Genomic DNA, 21,566 nt, shown 5'->3' on the forward strand with positions numbered 1-21,566 from the left:
TAATTGAATGAAAATAATGGAGTATATGTATGTATAATCATTACAATCATTGACTGTTTACAATACAACTAATCATGTAAAATTAGCAATAAATATAGAGCTATGCAGAGTTGGGGCTAACGAGTTACAATTGTAACGCGTTATGTAATATATTATTTTTGAAGTAGCGAAATAATATAACGCGTTACAACCTTTGTAACTAGTAACTAGTAACTGATTACTAATGCCTGGAAAGAAACTATGTTACTTTGTTAGTGAGTTACTCCGTTACGGTATTGATGCATTAATCAGTATTTACGTTACACTAATGACGCATTACTGTAGCGCGTTACAATACAGTATAGCCATTCAGTAACTTACACAAATTTTGTTGAGCGATCAGCTTTTAAACCCCGATTCTTATTAATGCACATCTTATTGTCTCGTGATCTAACTTGTGGCATACAGTTGCTGACTCAGCTCGTTCATGACTCAGCTCAATCAGGCGTGATTCAGCTCAATCAGGCGTGACTCAGCGGTGGAGAATGATGGTGACTCTAATAGCGACTCTAGCAACCCTGGGATGATGGTGGAAGATAATTTTACTCAGCTAGTACGAGATTTTGATAGTGCTAGTTCCACTGAAGTAGCGAAGGCTGGACCAAGAGTTGCTACATTTCATGGGTGGATATACAAGCACTATTTTCACATCGTTAGCAAAGATTCAAAGAATTTAAGAGTGCGTTGTATCTTATGTGGTGGTGGCAAGACACTTTCTTCTGCTAGAAACACAACTTCTAATTCCAAGAAACACTTGACTGTTATACATAAGAATGTTAAATTGGTTGCAAAAGAAGTAGACAAACCTGAAACTGAAAAGAGGCGGCAAAGAAGCGATACTGATGATAGTGAACCAAAGAGGCAGTGCACATTGCCAGGTGTGTTAGCCAGGAACTCCATCCCTGCACAGAAAATGCGAAGTTTGCTCTCTGAGTATATAATAGAGGATATGCAGCCTTTGTCAACTGTAGAGTCACCAAGTTTTTGTAAATTAATCAATAACATTTGCTCCACCCAAATTCTGGACAGAAAATCTTTCACCTTACATCTTGACAAAGATTACGACTTGATGCTCAGTAAGATTAAGCAGATATTGGAAAAACTTGATGTAGTTTGCACTACTGTTGATGTGTGGACAGCTCATCACAGGAGCTATTTAGGGATGACTGTCCACTGGATAAATCCACAGATGTTAAAACAGCATAAAGCAGCCATAGCATGTACAAGGATGACAGGAAGACACACCTATGATGTTCTGGCATGCAAAATAGAACAAATCCATACAAGCTATAGCTTAGCTGGAAAAGTTTGTGCTACGATCACAGATAATGGATCCAACTTTGTTAAAGCTTTTACAGTGTTCTCACATTCTGCTAATTGTACTACTGAAGAACGTGAAGACGTCGAGGAAGAAGGAGATGATGTGGCCTTTGAAAACGTTGATGAACTGCTATCAGTGGACCCAGAAGAAACTAACATTGATGATGATTTAACTCAAGTGCAGTATGACTTACCACCACACTATAGGTATGCTGCACACACACTTAATCTGGTTGCCAGTAAAGATGTTGACAAATTCCTTTCATCTTCCCCTACATCGAAGACTGTGTACCGCAACTCATTTGCTAAGAGTTCTGCCTTATGGAATAAGGCAAGTAGATCCACAGAAGCTTCAGATACTGTACAAGAAATAACTAAGAGAAAGCTGATTGTGCCCACTGCCACAAGGTGGAACTCTTATTATGATGCAGTAGTTAGAGTTACAGAGAATTCTTTAGTAGAATTAAATGAGCTCTGTATGAAATTGAAGTTGCATTGTTTCAGTGAACGAGAGTTTAAGTTTCTGAAGGAGTATTGTGTTGTTTTAAAGCCTCTTTCAAGAGGTTTAGACATTGTGCAAGGAGAAGACAACTGTTTTTTTTGGTACTGTATTGCCAACCTTAGAAGTTATTATCAAGAAAGTGGTGGCTCTTCGACCTGATCTTTCATCAATGACCATTGGGCTTGCTGGTGGAGTAGAAGATGCCATCAGAGATCGTTTCCAGAAGGTTTTCCAAAATGATAATGCCATCATAGCAGCCATAACTTTGCCAAAGTTTAAGCTCAAGTGGGTGGAATCACAAAGCAAAAAGGATCTGTATAAGCAAATGCTTATCCAAGAAATGCGATCACATGCTACAGATGAAGTTGTGGCTGTGCAAAAATCACAGGATCAGCCAACTAAAAAGAATAAAAATGATTTCTATGACTTTAAATCAGATGAGGAATCAGAGTCACAGAGCAATGTGGAAATTGAAGCAAATGATTATTTAAATAATGCAAAGACTATTGAGAGTCTCCACAGATATCTCGTAGTTAAAAGGCTTTTCCTTTTGCACAATACAGCATTGCCTTCCAGTGCCCCAGTTGAACGATTATTCAGTCTAGGTGGATTAGTGTTAACACCAAAACGGAACCGATTGATTGATGACAGATTAGAAAAATTACTTCTCATGAGATACAACAAGGACTTTTTACATATGTGGACAGTACTTGTACATATGTAATTTAATTGTATTATTGTCTCACATGATTACATTGCAAATTTATTATCACTTAATTCACTTTATGTCTACTGTCTTGAAATGATATTGCTAGTAAGAAGTAACTAGTAACGTAACTACTAGTTACTTGGTAAAAAGTAACTGTAAATGTAACTGAGTTACATGAGATGAAAGTAACTAGTAACTAGTAACTGATTACTTTTTTGAAGTAACGACCCCAACTCTGGAGCTATGCACGCAAAGTTGAGTCATAATGGTTTGTGCCATTAAAAATAATTAACAGTGGAGTGGGTTTCCAGTGCTTCCATTGATTACACAACATTTCTGCAGTTAATGGTATAAAAATTCCTCCTGTCATCTTAGGAACTGGTGGTGGCTGGGAAGGATACTTACGAGCAAAGGTAGAGAGCCATTGGTTGCAGTGGTAACCACTACAACATCCCTTTGCAACCCAATAGCCAAAAGACGCACTTCAAGATCACCACTCCACGTGCCTGGTTTACATATGTCCAGCTTCTTTTGAATCAACTGTAAATTTGACAAGCCATTTTCCAAACGGACAGAAGGGTACTTTGACATTTACAGCTACCTTCCTAAGGTGCAAACTGATTGTTTCATCACCTTTACAAGTGCTGGAAATGAACCCAGCTTGATGAGTAATAGCATGATATAAACAACTTCCATCTCCCTTTATCACATGCCTTACCATGTTGCATAACACAGTTTAATGACAATGAACTGGTTTATTTCATTGACAGAATTTGTACATCACTTTGAAGTTGTTTACTAGCCACAGACTGGTTGGCCAAGACATAACAGGTTGCTTGACTGGTAACACTACATGCTGCTTGGCTGCTAATGTAGTCTGTTTGACTGGTATCGTAGGCTGCTTGGATAGCAATACAGTCTGCTTTGCTGGTATCATAGGCTGCTTGGATGGTAATACAGTCTGCTTTGCTGGTATCGTAGGCTGCTTTGCTGGTATCGTAGGCTGCTTGGATGGTAATACAGTCTGCTTTGCTGGTATCATAGGCTGCTTGGATAGCAATACAGTCTGCTTTGCTGGTATCGTAGGCTGCTTGGATAGCAATACAGTCTGCTTTGCTGGTATCGTAGGCTGCTTGGATAGCAATACAGTCTGCTTTGCTGGTATCGTAGGCTGCTTGGATAGTAATACAGTCTGCTTTGCTGGTATCATAGGCTGCTTGGATAGCAATACAGTCTGCTTTGCTGGTATCGTAGGCTGCTTGAATAGCAATACAGTCTGCTTTGCTGGTATCATAGGCTGCTTGGATAGCAATACAGTCTGCTTTGCTGGTATCGTAGGCTGCTTGGATAGCAATACAGTCTGCTTTGCTGGTATCGTAGGCTGCTTGGATAGCAATACAGTCTGCTTTGCTGGTATCGTAGGCTGCTTGGATAGTAATACAGTCTGCTTTGCTGGTATCGTAGGCTGCTTGGATAGTAATACAGTCTGCTTTGCTGGTATCATAGGCTGCTTGAATGGTAATACAGTCTGCTTTGCTGGTATCGTAGGCTGCTTGGATAGCAATACAGTCTGCTTTGCTGGTATCGTAGGCTGCTTGGATAGCAATACAGTCTGCTTTGCTGGTATCGTAGGCTGCTTGAATGGTAATACAGTCTGCTTTGCTGGTATCATAGGCTGCTTGAATGGTAATACAGTCTGCTTTGCTGGTATCGTAGGCTGCTTGGATAGCAATACAGTCTGCTTTGCTGGTATCGTAGGCTGCTTGGATAGCAATACAGTCTGCTTTGCTGGTATCGTAGGCTGCTTGGATAGCAATACAGTCTGCTTTGCTGGTATCGTAGGCTGCTTGGATAGCAATACAGTCTGCTTTGCTGGTATCGTAGGCTGCTTGGATAGCAATACAGTCTGCTTTGCTGGTATCGTAGGCTGCTTGGATAGCAATACAGTCTGCTTTGCTGGTATCGTAGGCTGCTTGGATAGCAATACAGTCTGCTTTGCTGGTATCATAGGCTGCTTGGATAGCAATACAGTCTGCTTTGCTGGTATCGTAGGCTGCTTGAATGGTAATACAGTCTGCTTTGCTGGTATCGTAGGCTGCTTGAATGGTAATACAGTCTGCTTTGCTGGTATCGTAGGCTGCTTGGATAGCAATACAGTCTGCTTTGCTGGTATCATAGGCTGCTTGAATGGTAATACAGTCTGCTTTGCTGGTATCGTAGGCTGCTTGGATAGTAATACAGTCTGCTTTGCTGGTATCATAGGCTGCTTGGATGGTAATACAGTCTGCTTTGCTGGTATCGTAGGCTGCTTGGATAGCAATACAGTCTGCTTTGCTGGTATCATAGGCTGCTTGGATGGTAATACAGTCTGCTTTGCTGGTATCGTAGGCTGCTTGGATAGCAATACAGTCTGCTTTGCTGGTATCATAGGCTGCTTGGATGGTAATACAGTCTGCTTTGCTGGTATCGTAGGCTGCTTGGATAGCAATACAGTCTGCTTTGCTGGTATCATAGGCTGCTTGGATAGCAATACAGTCTGCTTTGCTGGTATCATAGGCTGCTTGAATGGTAATACAGTCTGCTTTGCTGGTATCGTAGGCTGCTTGGATAGCAATACAGTCTGCTTTGCTGGTATCATAGGCTGCTTGGATAGCAATACAGTCTGCTTTGCTGGTATCGTAGGCTGCTTGAATGGTAATACAGTCTGCTTTGCTGGTATCGTAGGCTGCTTGGCTGATAATGTAGGCTGCTTTGTTGGAAATGCAGGCTGCTTGGCTAATGAAATCAGTAGCTTAGTCTTGGCTATCTCCAAGTTGTTTCCTGACATTGTACGAGCTCCAGTCCACAGACTTTTGGCCACTGATGGAACAGACTGTAATGGTGGGGATTCTTTGGCCAAAGACCTGGAATTGCTGACAATTGATGGTATATAGTAGAATTATGTAGGGCAAAACAGCTGGTAAAAATAACACTTCTGAGCCTGTACAATAGCATTGCTCATAAATTCTAAATCATAACAGGTTTGTTGAATAAAAGGCTGATCAAGTGGTGACCAAACAACAAGATCACACCATTTGCTATTAGTTGAACGAAAACGAATTTCGTATTTCGTAAGGGAGGAAAATGAATTTCATATGTTTCTCGTAAAGAATGGGGGGGGGGGGGGGGACAGTATGACTGTCCTGATCATGAGAGTGATGGCATTTCTGGATGACAGAACATTGGAATCTGGCAAGATGATGTGCTATTACTCAGGGAGAGTGACATTCCTGGTGCGTCACTAAATGGGAAACGACCCATGGAGCTAATGTCACACAGCTAAAGCGATGGCTTGTTTGCTGTAGTGCGCCAACCACAGGAAATAAACCTGAGTTGATTGAAAGGTGAGGTATATAGTCAATATCTGATGATTTGAAACTGTCATCTCTTTGATAGTGTGATGTGTTATGTAAAGTATGGTTAGGACAAGCGTTTAGTGGACCCTGACAGTGGTACAAACTGCTGCCGAAAACTAGCTGCATCTTGTATTCCAGGTTCCATGAGTGTGACATTATTCCAATCCATTCCCAGTGTGCAACATAAGGAGTGGACAAGCAGACTACATAATGTTCCAAAGATTACTGTTAGTACTATAATTGATTATGGAATTGGTACTTAAGAAAGTTATTTGCTTGGAAAGTGTAGCTGATAAGAGGGCTGAAGCTGTATACAATGTTGAAAAGAAGGCCATATCAGTAGCATCTAGTATTTGTATTGAATATACTAGACAAAACTTATTGCTTTTTTTAAAGACGGGCATGTACAGTATATTAAATACCATCCCTTGCCCAATATTGCTAGGCATATTTGCATTTGTGCAGTTGTTTTGCCATCTGTGAGGAATGATTGTGTTCATAATGTCACTATTTTTATCCATCAATCTGCTCATGTTTCCCATGCTTGTTACTCATGCCCAGCTGGACTTTCTGGGTGCTGTAATCATATAAAAGCAACTCTTTATTGCTTAGGAGATTATTTTCATTCAGGCCTTCAAGATGACATACTGAAAGGGTGCACAGAACGACTACAAACTTGGAACATTCCAAGGCATCTAGGTGCTGACCCAAGGCCAACTGATGAAGTACAGTTAAGTAAGAAGCAGTATGGTGTGGAGAAGCGGCTAAAGAAACACCGAGTCAACGAGTGGGACTATTGTCCGATCAACAGAAGGCTGATGACTCAAACACAGCTAGGAGCTTGAGGGAAGCCTTGTTGAATACTGAGAAAATCAAAATAACAAGTGCCAATAATGCTGTTTCCGTTGCTCAGACCTCCTCACAGAAATGAAAGGCTATATATTCAGAACAAATATCTGCTAGAAAGATATGGCACATTATGTTATTTACAACTTTTAGATGGTGAACCAGCACCACTTGAAACCCACCTCAACGAGATAAGGAAAGAGAGGCTTTCTAGAGCTAATGCACAGAAAAAGAAGCTTCTAAGTGATCTTGGAGCTAAACTGAGCCATGCGAAGCATGATCATACCTATACTGGTGTAGGGAGGGAAGATGTAGTATTTGATGATATGAACAGTGTTTGTACAGCTACACTGCATCTAGTATGTCACTTTTATGAAGGTAAAGTGGTTATTAATTCCAATGAAGCTACAGAACTGGAAATTAAAACAAGATAGCAAATTCGTTTTCCTTCCATCATTTTCCTCCCTTTTTTCACGATAAACACCTAACAACCCACGTAAAACTAACTGTAAGGACTCTCTATAATAAGTAGTTATTGTACCTAAATCTTCTTGCAGTTCTTCTTCACCAGGTACCGCAGCAGAAGACGTACTCGAAATCTCCATATGTCTCAATGCTTGAAAATATCAAAGTCCTCCAACTAGCAACACCATCTTTATTTTGTGACGTAATTGCGGATAAGAAATTGCTGACATCAGCTGATGCACTGACAAATTATGATCTGTCACTACCTCTCAGCCTTGTATGTGATGCCATTCCAGTGGGCATAGGAGTAGTGATTACTCATACTTATCCTGATGGTAAGGAAAAACTTGTGGCATACAGGGGCAGATCCAGGAGCTGGCAAGGGGAGGGGCACAAACAACTTCAGATCCACACGATTAAAAAGGAGACCCAGCTAGTGTATCACTAGCTACAGGTGGACATACATAGAGCAGCAAAATTCCCTCTCACTGTTTAATTTTACCCTTAGGCCATTGCAGAAGGTTGTAAAGTCTTACAAACTGTTTAAAAAGCTATTACTGGATGCCACACTATAATAGAGGCGCTTAGGTACACGAAGGTGCTGGTTAATAGTTTGGGTTTGGTTTCAGGTGAATCTGTAGTAAGAAGAGGTGACATGTCTGCTTTAATATGTTAATAAACTGATTTTGCCCTTACTGGCAGTCTTAAAAGGTATAGCTCTTCCTAATAAAAAGAAAGGGGCAGAGGAGGGGGGGGGGGGCCAAATTCCCTATGCTGGATCTGCCATTGGCGTATGCATTGCATAAACTGACATCAGCAGAACAAAACTATGCACGGATTCAAAAGGAAGCATTGGAGACAGTACTTGCTGGGTCGTAAGTTCCAATTAATTACTGATCATAAGCTACTTGTTACTATTTTTCATTCTCAGAAAGGGTTGTTTACAGAGATGGGCCATTATCCTCTCAAGTACCAACCATCTGTCCAGCATGGCAATGCTGATGGGTTGTCTCACCTGCCATTACAAGAGGTACAGTATGCCAAGATGATGAAGCAGAAGTTGTTTGTGCTCTGGAAGAACAACAGTGTCAGGCTCTTTCTGTTCATGAGACTGACATTAAGGCAGCTACAGCTAGAGACTTAGTGCTATCACAAGTCTAGAGTTTTTGTGCTAAAGGATGGCCTAACACTTCACACTCCCTGGACATGAAGTTAATTGTATTTTTTCAACAAACGCTTACAGCTCACAACTTGCAATGGTTGTGTACTTTGGGGACTTCAGGTGGTAATTCCTTCACAATATTGGAAGTCAGTCTTAGATTTGTTACATGATGGCTATCCAGGGATCTAGAATGAAGTCAGTGGAATGACTGCATGTTTGGTGACACTGATGTCGAGTCCCATGTCAATTCTTGTGTGATTGTGCTGAGACAGCTAAAAATCCCACCAAGGTACCATTACATCAGTGGGATTTCCACCAGATGTGGATATTATTGATCGATGCTTGCCAGAAGTACATGCGACGGAATCCACTACGACAGAAGCTGTTACAGCATATCTTTGCCACACATGAGATTCCTCACCAGGTTGTGTCAGACAATAGCCCCTAAGCAGTTTAGCTTGTCTCATGGGATCCATCACAATGATTACTTTGTATCACCCCTGCAGTTGAAAGACTTGCATAAACTTAGTGTGTAGATAAAGCAAATCTGCTTGAGTTTCAGGATAGTGTAACAAATTTCCTAGCTTGCTAAGCCACCCCACATTCTGTAACAGATCAAACTCCTTCTGAAATACTAAACAACAGACAAATGCATACAAGGTTGGATTTGCTACACCCCTGCCAGTTGAATGTCCAGAAATCTCTACAACACCAGAAGCAGTTGTATGATGCCCATACTCAAGCTAGACATTTCTTGATTGGTGATCCATTGTGGGTTCATACTTTTAGACCTGGCAAACAGTGGCTCCCAGGCACTGTTAAAGAGAGGAGGGGAAAGTAATGTATTAAGTTTTAATTGCTGGCCAACAGCAGTTCACAGCTTAACTTCATACACGGATTGTCACCTTATCTACAAATGACAGTTCTGTTACAACTGACACTCCTAATCGTACCTTCCCGACACAGAACAGTAACAATTAGAATCATTCTCCTATGTTAAGATGTTCTACAAGAATCAAAGGCCATGAAGTCCTTCTAACTAAGAGAGAGGAACCGTAGTATCTGGACATGTGGACGCACTATGATGTAATCGATTATAATGTGCGCATGTATATAATGTAGTAGTTGGTATTGTAGTTGTTAGACCGTAGTTGTGTGTTGTAGTGCTATTATTACTAATGATCTAATAATCCTGACACAACATCCTGCTCCCCTATGGAATGTATTGTTGCACATTGTACACTGCACTGTCAGTAAAGTTGCTCTTGAATAATGTTGACTGCTGTGTATCTTTTCATTATACAGGTTGTCTCACTGACCCCTGTGAAGTGTTGACCAAGAAACGATAACCTGGTGGGCTATGAAAGAGATGGAGAGATGTTGTGAAGCATACCTTAACATGCTGGGGTACTGGATACGGCAACCATCCAAACAATGTTCTCTGTGTTCTCCCATTCTTACTAAATGCCCCAGCCAATCCAACCTTTGTCTAATCAGCTTCTCAGTGATGGTCTCAGAATAACTACCCCTCATCTGACGAGTTATCGCCAAACTGGTGCTACTCCCACTGCTTAATATACCAATGGTGAAAATGTTGCCAACACTCCAAAATTCCACGCCAAAATGTTGACAGTGCCCAACACTCCCCTTCATACAATACTGTATAGCCGGTAATTTTCAAAAGGTTTTTATTTTTGAATATTTCAAAGAGACGAAAATAAATTCCCACATCCGGTTGTTCTTTGAAAATAAATTCCCATAAGTGAAAGCAACGATCCAACTTTCAGTGATTTGCTTGTGTATCCCTCAAGTTTTAGCTCAGTGTTATACTGGTTATAATGGGTAAACTGTATCATTACTGTGCCAATAACTAGAAAAACAGGTGATCCAGAATGAGAATTGATGCTGTCTGCTCTAGAATTTATGCTAGCTACGATCAAACATGATCAGTGAGCCAGTGAATTTACTCCACTCGAGACTCCCTCAGTCTTCTCTCCAGTGCACAGGGATGGGGATTATTCCATCAGTAAGTCAGTTTTTGGTAAACATTCATGCATCTTCATAATTTGAGACACAAATTTCTATTTATTTAAAATCCATCCGGACTTCGGAATATGTAGTCTTTGAAATTAAAAGTCTTTGAAATTCAGATTTTACTTCTTGTACAAAAATTTCTGCTTCAAAAATAACCAGCTATATGGTAGTACACATTAGGGTTGAGCCAATTATGCTTTGAAAATAACCTATTATGCCTATTATACTTTTGAGCAGTGCTAAAAAATTCAGCCTATTTATGCTCAAAATTATGCTTTCAAAATTAAGATTATGCTCTAGAGTTGACTGTTTTATTAGAGTAAGTGACTGCTCTATTAGAGTATCTTCCATGAAGTGCAGTCAATAAACGTTAATATTATACATTTTCTTGATATAAAATGCAGCATTAAATGCAGTGTGTTCATGTTTTGCTGTATTTTTGGTGCACGAATTGTGCATTTTAATTCAAAATCTTGAAAATCATTCTATTATGCTGGCATAATGCTCGATGTTTTTGCCAGCCTATTATGCTCAAAATAATTATGCCGGCATGTGCACGCACATTTGATAAAAAAGCTTCTTTTAGTCATAACTGACAGGTTTCTGTCTTGAAAAACACACACACTACACACACACACTACACATACTCGTATAAACACATAAACAGACACAGTAGATATGTACACACCTGGACATTCCTGATTACATTCTTCCAAAAAGTTAAACAAATTTCCAGGACCATCACAAGTAATGATCTGTTGACACATTTGTGTAGTACTGTTGTAGTAATATTTCATTGTATTATTTTCATCTGAACAATTGACACTCGGTATGTAACTACAATCAACTAACACAACACACTATGTCATATTGCCATGGAAACCATCACACGATACCTTCACAAGTAGGATCAATTCCATTCCATGTCAATGTGGTGAAGTCACATGATCTATACTGGTTTCCTAGCAACACAAAACCTTCCTCACACTTATAGACTGTGGTTGTACTATTAGTAATGATGTCTCCATTAGCTGGTGAGGGGGGATCATCACATTTAATTTCTGGAATAGAAATTGTTAATGGTGAGCAGTGTACAGCTGACTATCACACACAGGCATACTACTATAGGCAGTGAGTGGTATACTTACTGGAAGGGGAGGGGGTAGAGGGGTCAGAGCCCCCAACTTAAATGTGAGAGGGGCTCTATAATTACCTTGTGTGAGTATATCACATGATTAACTATCATCATGGTTTCGGAACTGGCAGCTATAATAAAGGATTCATTGTATGTACGTCTTTCCTTAGCTGTTGGGAATAAATGCCACCAGATTCAATCTCATAGCATCTATTTTCAAAATTTCTAAGGGGGGCCCATGCCCCCAGACCCCTTGCATGTTTCACATGCTGAGTGGCTTCACACACTGTTGTAATAACTGCAACCATTAACAAGCTATATGATTCTGTGTGAATGATGACAGGAAGATAAGTTACATAGATACCACTATTATAAGCAGTTTAGGAGCTAATGCGCTGTACACTTAGTACAGTGGCGGATCCAGGGGGGGGGGGGCACGTGCCCTTCATCTCTTAAAAAAATAAGATCGAGATAACTACAATCAACTAACACAACACACTATGTCATATTGCCATGGAAATCATCACGTGATACCTTCACAAGTAGGATCAGTTCCATTCCATTTCCATGTGGTAAAATTACATGATCTATACTGGTTTCCTAGCAACACAAATCCCTCCTCACATAAATAGACTGCAGTGGTAGCATTAGTAATTATGGATCCATTAACTGGTTCTTCTGGCTCATCACATCTCATATCTGGAATAGAAATTGTTAATGCGGTGAACACTTCACAAGTTGTACAGCTGACTATCACACACAGGATGGTATGTATGTACTGCTATAAGCAGTGAGTGGTATAGTCAGCATTGAACAACTTGAGCAGTTTCCTTAGTGCTAATAAAAACTTTGAGTTTGAACAGACAATTTAGAATTGCAAGAGAGAGATCAAGATACTCTAATAGAGCAGTCATATTATAATCATGTGTGCCTTCCTGACGAGTGTTTAAACAACTAACCAATAAGGCGAGCCTCCGGTGTATTATTTAGAGTTTAAAAGAGAACATGTCTATAACCCTCTAAATTATTCTCTTAAAAAATGTTCCACTACCAATCCTCTATCTACATACTAACTAGACATTGAAGCACAGGGTTCTACAGAATTTAGTAACTCAAAAGGTCCTGTGTTGTGGTGCTGACTGTATAGTGGGGCAGTCAGACTCTGTAGTGAATAGAATCCCTTCCTTTACAAACTCTTTTGAGAGCTCTGTACTAAGGCAATTAGGCTCATGGCATTTTCAAACAAACTATTGTTTTGCTAAGAATGTAAACAAAATTAATTTTAATGGTGTTTGTTTTGTTATAGTGATCTGATTGGCTAGGCTAATGTACCTATCAATATTAAGCCCCACTGCCCCGCTCCCGGGTGTACATGGGGGAATAGTGGGGGATTTGATCCGATTTGACCTTAAAAATTTCCCTACTACATTTGACTGTTTCAAAAATTTTAGCACTTGCTTGACTTTATAGGCTATACACCTTCTGCAAGAATAACCTAGTATACACCTCCTGCAAGAATAACCTAGTTTCTCATAGTATACTACGGGGGATTTGACTACTTGTCATGCCCCACGGGTGGGGAATTTGATTTTTGAAAAAGTCAAATTTTTACCTTACCCCCACCCTTGCCCCCACCCTAGCCCAGGAGGGAGGTGGTAGGGCATAATATTGATAGGTGCATAACAATATGGCAGTGGTCATGAAACATGTGCAACAGTGATCAGATGGTCTACCCTACATAAACTGTTTAGCACATGAATAACTAAACTAGTGTTGGATTTGTTACCTAGTGTTGTTTGAGAGCAGTGAGTTCCTTGTATGTGCATACAATAATGAAGAACATTGGAAACATGACACAATTAATCAAATCCTTCTAATATTGTTAATTCTGAGGCATCATGAGATCAAGTGATCCCTGATTGAAATCTCATATTTCATGTAGTGTTAGATATATCACATGTGCCATACAACACACACGGTCACCTCCTGATCCAGACCCATCATGATCTGATGTAGCATTACGGGTGGAATTAGTTTGACGACGTGACCTCTCACTATCTGTATCATCACTATTGATGAAGTCAGTTTGATGACGTGATCTCTCATTATCTACTAATAACCGTGATAATGACATGTACTAGCATCATGTGATCACTGACCTTGATCATGTGAGGTCTGGTGATGTGATGATGTCAACTTCATCACATCTATAACATCTAACTGATGTGGTGAAGTATCTTCATTATAACTGGGCTTTAGTCTTGATCTCTTAGTCTCTTCATGATATACTATCTCTCTGTGTTTCTCTTCCCATAATAGTTTAATAGCATCATACTCTTCTTCTGGTATAGCTGGATCATTAGATGGTATATTAGGAGCATCACACACACTTAGTGGGATGATCAGGAGTAATAACCAAATTGATAACATCACCATAACAACCCTGTGTATTGCAGTAACCAAGGTAATGTACTAGGTAACTAACTAGTAACTAAGGTAATGTACTAGGTAACTAACTAGTAACTAAGGTAATGTACTAGGTAACTAACTAGTAACTAAGGTAATGTACTAGGTAACTAACTAGTAACTAAGGTAATGTAATAGGTAACTAACTAGTAACTAAGGTAATGTACTAGGTAACTGACTAGTAACTAAGGTAATGTACTAGGTAACTAACTAGTAACTAAGGTAATGTACTAGGTAACTAACTAGTAACTAAGGTAATGTACTAGATAACTAACTAGTAACTAAGGTAATGTACTAGTTATGTAAGGTAAGGTATTACTATTACACTCAAACAATAATTTAATAATGTATGTTTCATCAATTAGTGTATAAAGGTTTTTGGGATTTCTTTTACCAAATGAAGTTACTTATGCTTATGGACATTTGGGATAGAGATGATGAGATGAATGATGTTATCTAACACCACAGTGGTAGCTACACTTATATTAAAATGACTATCCAATAACAGTGTTATAGCATCAGTTTATGGCATAGCTAGTATAGTTCATATTCTATTATTTTCATTTCAAACAGATAAAATTACAAACATACACAATTACATTGAAAACTGAGTATCTGCTTGGATCAGGCCAACTGGAGCACACTTTATGTAAAGGCCTTGTGAATACCGGGCTCCTCTGATACATTGTATGACTGATTGAAGTAAGCATCTCACATTGTATTAGAGTAAGTGTATGTTCTATTAGATCATTTCAACAGGTACATACACCGTCTGCAAACTATATTATAATCATTACTATCAGTGGTGAACTAGGATTTTGAAAAGGGGGCTTATAGTATCTAGATACAAAATAAGACATTCAAGGGGATGTAGAAGATCTGCATCAGGTTGAATATTAGGCTAATTTTAGTTTAACAACCATAGTGAATCCAATGCTTGTTAAGCTATGAAACTAACTGTCATGACCATATTCATAGCTGTGATTGTTCTATTAGGGTAGTTACTTGACTGCTTTATTAGAGTATCTCAATGCAGTAACAGGCTTGTGGAAAGTAAGTGTTGCTGAACTTTCTGTACTTTTTCAAACATATTTAGTACAACAGGCAGGTGTCCTACAGACCTTTAGCACTTGTGCTATAGAGCCTTAATAAATAAAAAACCAAAAAACAAACAGCTATTTAAAATGGATCCATGCTAGTTTAATGCACTTGGCATGCATGCCACTGACACACACTGGTAGTCTTTTGCTATGAAACATGTCAATACAGTGTTAAAACAAGTTAAATTGCTACTACCGTAGATTCCCTAAAATTTTGGCATCTCTAAATATTCGGCACTCCCCGTGCTTTGAACGCAATGTGCTCTAAATTTCGGCAAGCGCAGGAAAGTTTCTAATTATAAGTGCGCTATTTTTTCAGCACTTGGAACACTAGCTGACGAAGGTCTCTTGAGTACTGAGGATTCCCAGTGACCTCACACAATTGACGCTGAATGAAGCACCAAGTGTGAAATTGTTCAGGGAACGTACCCAACGATATCATCGTGTGACATCACGACTACCGCAAAACGATCTTCGTTTTTGTTCACAGAATAAAATCTCTCCTGGCCCCACATCTTGTAACATGATATACCCTCAGATAATGCTTTGTTAAGCCATGGAACACTTCATGCAGCATCTGGTAGCGAGATTTATCATGAGATAGTTCAATAATATTATTGATTGTGGTTTCTATTTTTTATTACTTGTTTAAATCTTTAATATTACGTCTGGGCGATTGTATTCAAAAAAAGTGATGTAGTAATGACATTGACCACCCCTTCTGGATAATGTAGGCAGTCATAGTATATAGCAATGCGGCAAAGTGAGTGTTGTAGTATCATAAGCTCTGCCTCAAGGCATTCCTATTAGTCCCTGTAGAAAGAAATCGAGAAAGTAAGCAGTAAATGGATCGCAAATTGCATAGCCATGAAGCGTGCAGACTGTATTAGGGATAGATCCCTAAAAATTTGACAATAGCACCAGGTTGGTACATTTTTTTCCTAATTGTTCAGCCAGACGCGAACTGAATTAATTTATTTCTGCCGAATTTTTAGGGAATCTACGGTAAGCTAAATTCAAAAGTGGTTTCTGTCAAAACCTCAGAAACCTATATAGATCCACCACTGGCAAAAGCACAGAGGGTAAACTATACCATCAACAAACAAGGATTAGATGATCTAGCAGCAATCATTGTAGATCATGTGAGACATGTCACAAACTAGAATGTACTCATAAAGACTATTAGTTTATGATCACCTGGCTTCTCATCACAGTGGGTCAAGCTGCCAGTTTAACAAAAAATTATTTTTTTGTGCAAGCATACAACTTTATTATCTAATGGAACACACAATTGTACTTTTACTACTTTACCATCAATCTCAACACTAACACTCTTACAGAGGTGTATATAGAAACAGTTCCAAAATACAATCAGTTGTAGCTAACAGTGAGTGATAGTTGAAGTAGCTATACCACACAAACTGGTGGTACTATGGCTACATACTTGTAGTAATAATAACCATCTAGTGCCTTTTACCAAATTTGGTGTTGCAGAAGTTGTACCGCCAACACCTGTACAAGCTTCACACAAACAAGATCTGAAGTGATATTACTTGCTGTGGCTTACAGTACCGTAATATAGCTGAATTGCATGCTGACTTGTAGCGATATCATAGCTGACTTGTGGCAGTACCATAGCTAACTTGTGGCAGTACTGTAGCTGACTTGCAGATGGTATCGTAGCTGACTTACGGCGATACCATAGCTGACTTGCAGTGGTACAGTAGCTAACTTGCACCAGTACTGCAGCAGTACCGTACCTAACTTGTAGTGATACCATAGCTGACTTGCAGTGGTACAGTAGCTAACTTGCACCAGTACCACAGCAGTACCGTACCTACGTAACTTGTAGTGATACCATAGCTGATTTGAGGCAGTACTGTAATCGACTTGTGCTAGTAGCGTAGCAGTAATGTAGCTGACTTGTGGTGGTATCATAACTGACTTGCAACAGTACTGTAGCCAGTGTTGGGGCTAATGTGTTACATAACTAATTTGCCTTACTTTTCATGGGCCAGTAACATGTAACGGGTTGTTACCAATCCGTTACTTCTAGAACATCCTTTGTATTGTAACGAATTAATAACTTGTCTTCTGACTACCGTAGCTGACTTGTGGCAGTACCATAGCTATTTTGTTATAGGCTAAACCCAGTGAATGAGAAATGTAATGAACAATAGCTACCAAAGTATCAGGATGGTATTGTGAAGCTGGGTTTTGGGTGATATTATTGGCCAACCTTCACAAGAACGTAAAAAAATTGGAATTTTCACCTACCATAGCATATCGATAAAAAGTACTGAAACAAGTTGGATTAGTCCATGATATTAAATCACAGCAAAACTGTGTTCAAGTGCTATGGTCCCTACTCTAGCTGAAAATTCCAATTTTTTTTTGTGTACTTAGCTTGTTTGTTAGCTTTTTCTGTAAATAATTATTATGACTGGTGAACCCACGCATACCGCATCAAAAGAAAGAAATGATGTAGTGTGCCATAGTTATATCTATTATTGTCTGAAAAGTGAAGTATCCATTATGCGTTGTCAGCTATGTTCAACCTGTTACATAGCAGTACGAATAAAGAACTCTTCGAAAAGCACCTCTGCAACAATTTCCGTTATGAAAGGAGGTCATCACGTAATACCACCAAATCGACACTTTTGTTGTCAGCAAAGATGAACGGGACACAAAGGAGGACACAGGTAAGTCCATGAAGAATGCATTCTACGTACTGCAGTATGCCAAAAGGCACCTCTCAGGCTGAGGCGACGTTGAACAGTGAAAAATTCAAGCCCATAGCTTCAGCCGTTATCGAGTTATGCTTGTCTGAAGGCATCAGTCAGTCAGTTACTCAGTCATTCTGTTAAACAAACTTAAAAGAAATTTTTGTAGCAACTTGTTGAATGCATTTTGGATCGATCTGAAGGCTTGTTTGGGCTTAGTCTTGCCTAACCAATACTACCTCATCATGGTCCAGGAAAAATGAGGCTGGTTTTTGCTGACATTTTTCCATGGGTCACGCCTACTCCTTTGTGGTCCCTACCATACAGTACTATTGTACTGTATGATAATCCCTAATATGCTGTATGATAAATCTACTGTACAAGTGGTCTGGTGTTGAGTAAACTTTTAGCCACAACTTCCTAATCTACAGCATAATGATTATTAGGCATAACATGTGCACCAGTAATGACATCACATAATTCATTAACTGTGCCAAGCACAATGGAAATGGTAGCCATTAACTGGCCACATAAATGTATGTGATATGCTGTTATTAGTGTGTAATGTAGTGATCGCAAGTGACATATGTTTGACACAAAGTAGTTTGTCCCTAGGGGTCTACACAAAGTCAATTAGCTACTTAGCAAATTTATTATGTTCAACAGTGAAAAGTTCATACAAAATGATGAACTCCTTGATGTCATCTCTAACATACTAGTGATTGCCAACAATCAACTGCACCAAAAAGATAGGATCACTGCAATGACCGATGGAAAAATATAGAGATTAAAGTGAGCACAGTTTAGTGGTATGGCATCTTATTTCAAGTGACGTTGATTTTATAAGAAGCATAGCTATTACACCTGTGAACAGGCAGAGTTGGGGTCGTTACACTAAAAATGTAACTAGTTACATATTATTCGTTACTTTTACGTGATGCAGTGCGCTACAGTTACATATTACTCACTGAAAAAAGTAACGAGTTACATATTACTCGCTGCTCTGAGGGCTGTAACTAATAATAATATTACATGTTACATTTGTTTGTTACTTCTAAATACAAGCTACCAGCCTAAAACTACACGTGCGAGACACATGTTTCTCTGGTGTAGTTCAGCCACAAATACATACTTTGTTGTTGTATCTTGGCCTCAAAGGCACTATCATTCTTTGTCCATGCCTGTAATGCTACTTGTCTGGGACCCAAAATGCAATCAATCACGTGTCTGGATATAATGCGCCTTAAAAGGAAGTAACATGTTACATTTGTTACAATTTCCGGATGTAATATCCGTTACATATTACTCGCTACTTTGTCATGTAACGCGTTATATTCCTCATTACTGTGAAAGTAATATTATTACGTAACGCGTTATCCCCAACTCTGTGAACAGGTCCACATCATCAGGTGCTGCATGTCCACTAAATACCAACAAGAAGATTATCCAGTTCAACTCTCAAGACCATAGGCGGCGGAAAGGGGGGGCTAGGGGGCTAAAGCCCCCCCTCGGTCTGCTGAGGGGGGGCTTAGCCCCCCCTCAGAATGCCATGATAAAGATTGAGATACTCTAATAGAACAGTCACTCTAATAAAGTAGTCAGTGTGTAACGAGCTATGAAAGGATTTTTATGTAGTTTATCAGCTAGAAATGGTAGCTGGTGAGGTGGAAAGCTCTTGTCAGTTGGTTGTGACCTTTTTTTTTTTTTTTTTTTTTTTTTTTTTGGTCTCACCTTACCAAACTATAGAAAATAAGTCTGGGTCAGCTCAGCGGAGCCCCCCCTCATATCAACTACTTCCTCCGCCGCTGCTCAAGACCCATCTGTGATGCAATCCTGGCCAGACCACAACAGTTTGTAATGGAGCGCAAAGTTATAACTGATCAGATTTGATGCTACAAGGCATCACATTGTGGAACAAGGTTTGCAAGTTGTCAAGCAGTCATCTGTTACTAGTGTGTCTTTTAATCTTCAAATCATCATTTTCAATGTAGTGTGTACATAGCACCTACTACCCTCACATATTGGTCTGGTATAGGACACATACTACAAGTCTCCATATTGGTGGAATGTAGCACACCTGTGACCTGTCTAACAACAGCACTTTATCTCACAAGACAGTGATCAGATGGTAACAAACTAACACCTATTAGTGTTGATGTGGTAACAAACTAACACCTATTAGTGTTGATGTGAGGTTATGAACGACCTGGAAATGGCATTCCTTAAATGCCACTATAGATATCTGTGATTATTATTAGAGCTTTCATGTACAATGACTGACCAAGCTGATAGCCAATAGCCATGCAGGGCTGCCCAGAGACTTTGGACAGAATGTGAGAGTTAGTGAAGTACAAACTAGCTATCCTGTACTAATGCTTGGTTTAGCATGGGAACTATAGAGGCAGCTATCGATCTACTGTAGGATGGTAGCACTACTTAGTAACGTAGCTACATGGATGTATATAATCCACACATAAGGCCATTGATTACTTATTTCTCATCCACAAAAAATTGGATTTCCATGTGGGCAGGAGGCCATTTTCATTATTCATTATTAAAGAACATACTCTAAATCAAGCTTATAAAGGTTAGCTAAAACTTTTTAAGAACTAGTACTTCACTGTTTCTGAGGTGCAAGTGACATTTGCTGTGCTGTAAAATGATAGTCAGCCTTCTTAGCATCAAAATACATGTGCACATGATTGATAACAGCAGTAATGAAATTAGAGGCAGTGGGATAGAAGGTGGGGATGAGAAACAATTAATCAAGTTTGCTTAGCCTAAAATACCATTACACCAGACAGACAGACAGACAGAACACACACACACACACATACACACACTCGCACACTACACACACACACACTACACATACTTCATCATGCAGAGTCACACACAAAACAACTGCTACACTGTAAAAAATTAGTAGTGAATTGCTCTGCCACAATACTCACTATTTTTAAGTAGTGAACGTCACTACTTTTTGCAGTGAACGTCACTACTTGGTGGTCAATGTAGTGACGTTCACTACAAACTTAGTAGTGAATGTCACTACACAAAAATAGTGAGTATTGTGGCAGCCATTAGTAGTGACGTTCACTAGTTTGTTTTTACTGTGTACTAATCACCAGTTGATCAATGACTTTTGTTTAGGTATTCATTAACAGTAATCACAGGGAAGCCTTATATGTGACACAGTGGGACAAGAGCTATGGCTTGTGATGTCATCAATTAGTGTGTGATACGTAGTAATAGTGCAACAGATGTTGTGGTCGGGGATGAATGCTTTGAAGATAAGACACAATGAACTACTCATTGTTAGTTAGCACAACATGCAGGCTGCACTCATGCACACATTATAGTCACAGTTACTATTACTCGCTACAGCAACACGCTATGATGCAGCTAACTGTTACTATCGATTATCAATACACGAGCGATTGAATGCATACAACTAGCTAGCTAATAGTCCATACCTTATAAGCTGGCTGGTGTCCGCTAGATCACTCCTGTAGCTACAGATCGGCAGCCTCGTTACAATCAGACATTCAGCGATTAGCACACACTCGATAACATCTTTCTGCAAGTTGTGACTAATGCGATATTCAATGAGGTGAGCCGCTGTACGGCTTCCACGTGTCAGCCACTTGTCTGTAAGTTTACAGTATTT

At 39.5% G+C, this 21,566-nt stretch overlaps 1 protein-coding gene across 1 annotated transcript in view; it reads right to left on the reverse strand.

The window, feature by feature from the left end:
• The window catches only part of LOC136252651 (cysteine-rich motor neuron 1 protein-like), a 42,864-nt gene extending 21,309 nt beyond the window's left edge, over positions 1 to 21,555 (reverse strand). Inside the window, exons 1-6 of the mRNA XM_066045178.1 lie at positions 21,373 to 21,555; positions 13,767 to 14,050; positions 13,591 to 13,719; positions 12,142 to 12,306; positions 11,369 to 11,533; positions 11,161 to 11,319 (exon numbers count right to left, since the gene is read on the reverse strand). Coding sequence (XP_065901250.1) covers positions 11,161 to 11,319; positions 11,369 to 11,533; positions 12,142 to 12,306; positions 13,591 to 13,719; positions 13,767 to 14,043 — 895 coding nt within the window. The 5' untranslated portion in view covers positions 14,044 to 14,050; positions 21,373 to 21,555. The remainder of the gene's footprint in view (positions 1 to 11,160; positions 11,320 to 11,368; positions 11,534 to 12,141; positions 12,307 to 13,590; positions 13,720 to 13,766; positions 14,051 to 21,372) is intronic.
• Positions 21,556 to 21,566: the final 11 nt, after the last annotated feature.

This window comes from Dysidea avara, chromosome 4 (assembly GCF_963678975.1).
Source record: "Dysidea avara chromosome 4, odDysAvar1.4, whole genome shotgun sequence".
Lineage (NCBI taxonomy): Eukaryota > Metazoa > Porifera > Demospongiae > Dictyoceratida > Dysideidae > Dysidea > Dysidea avara.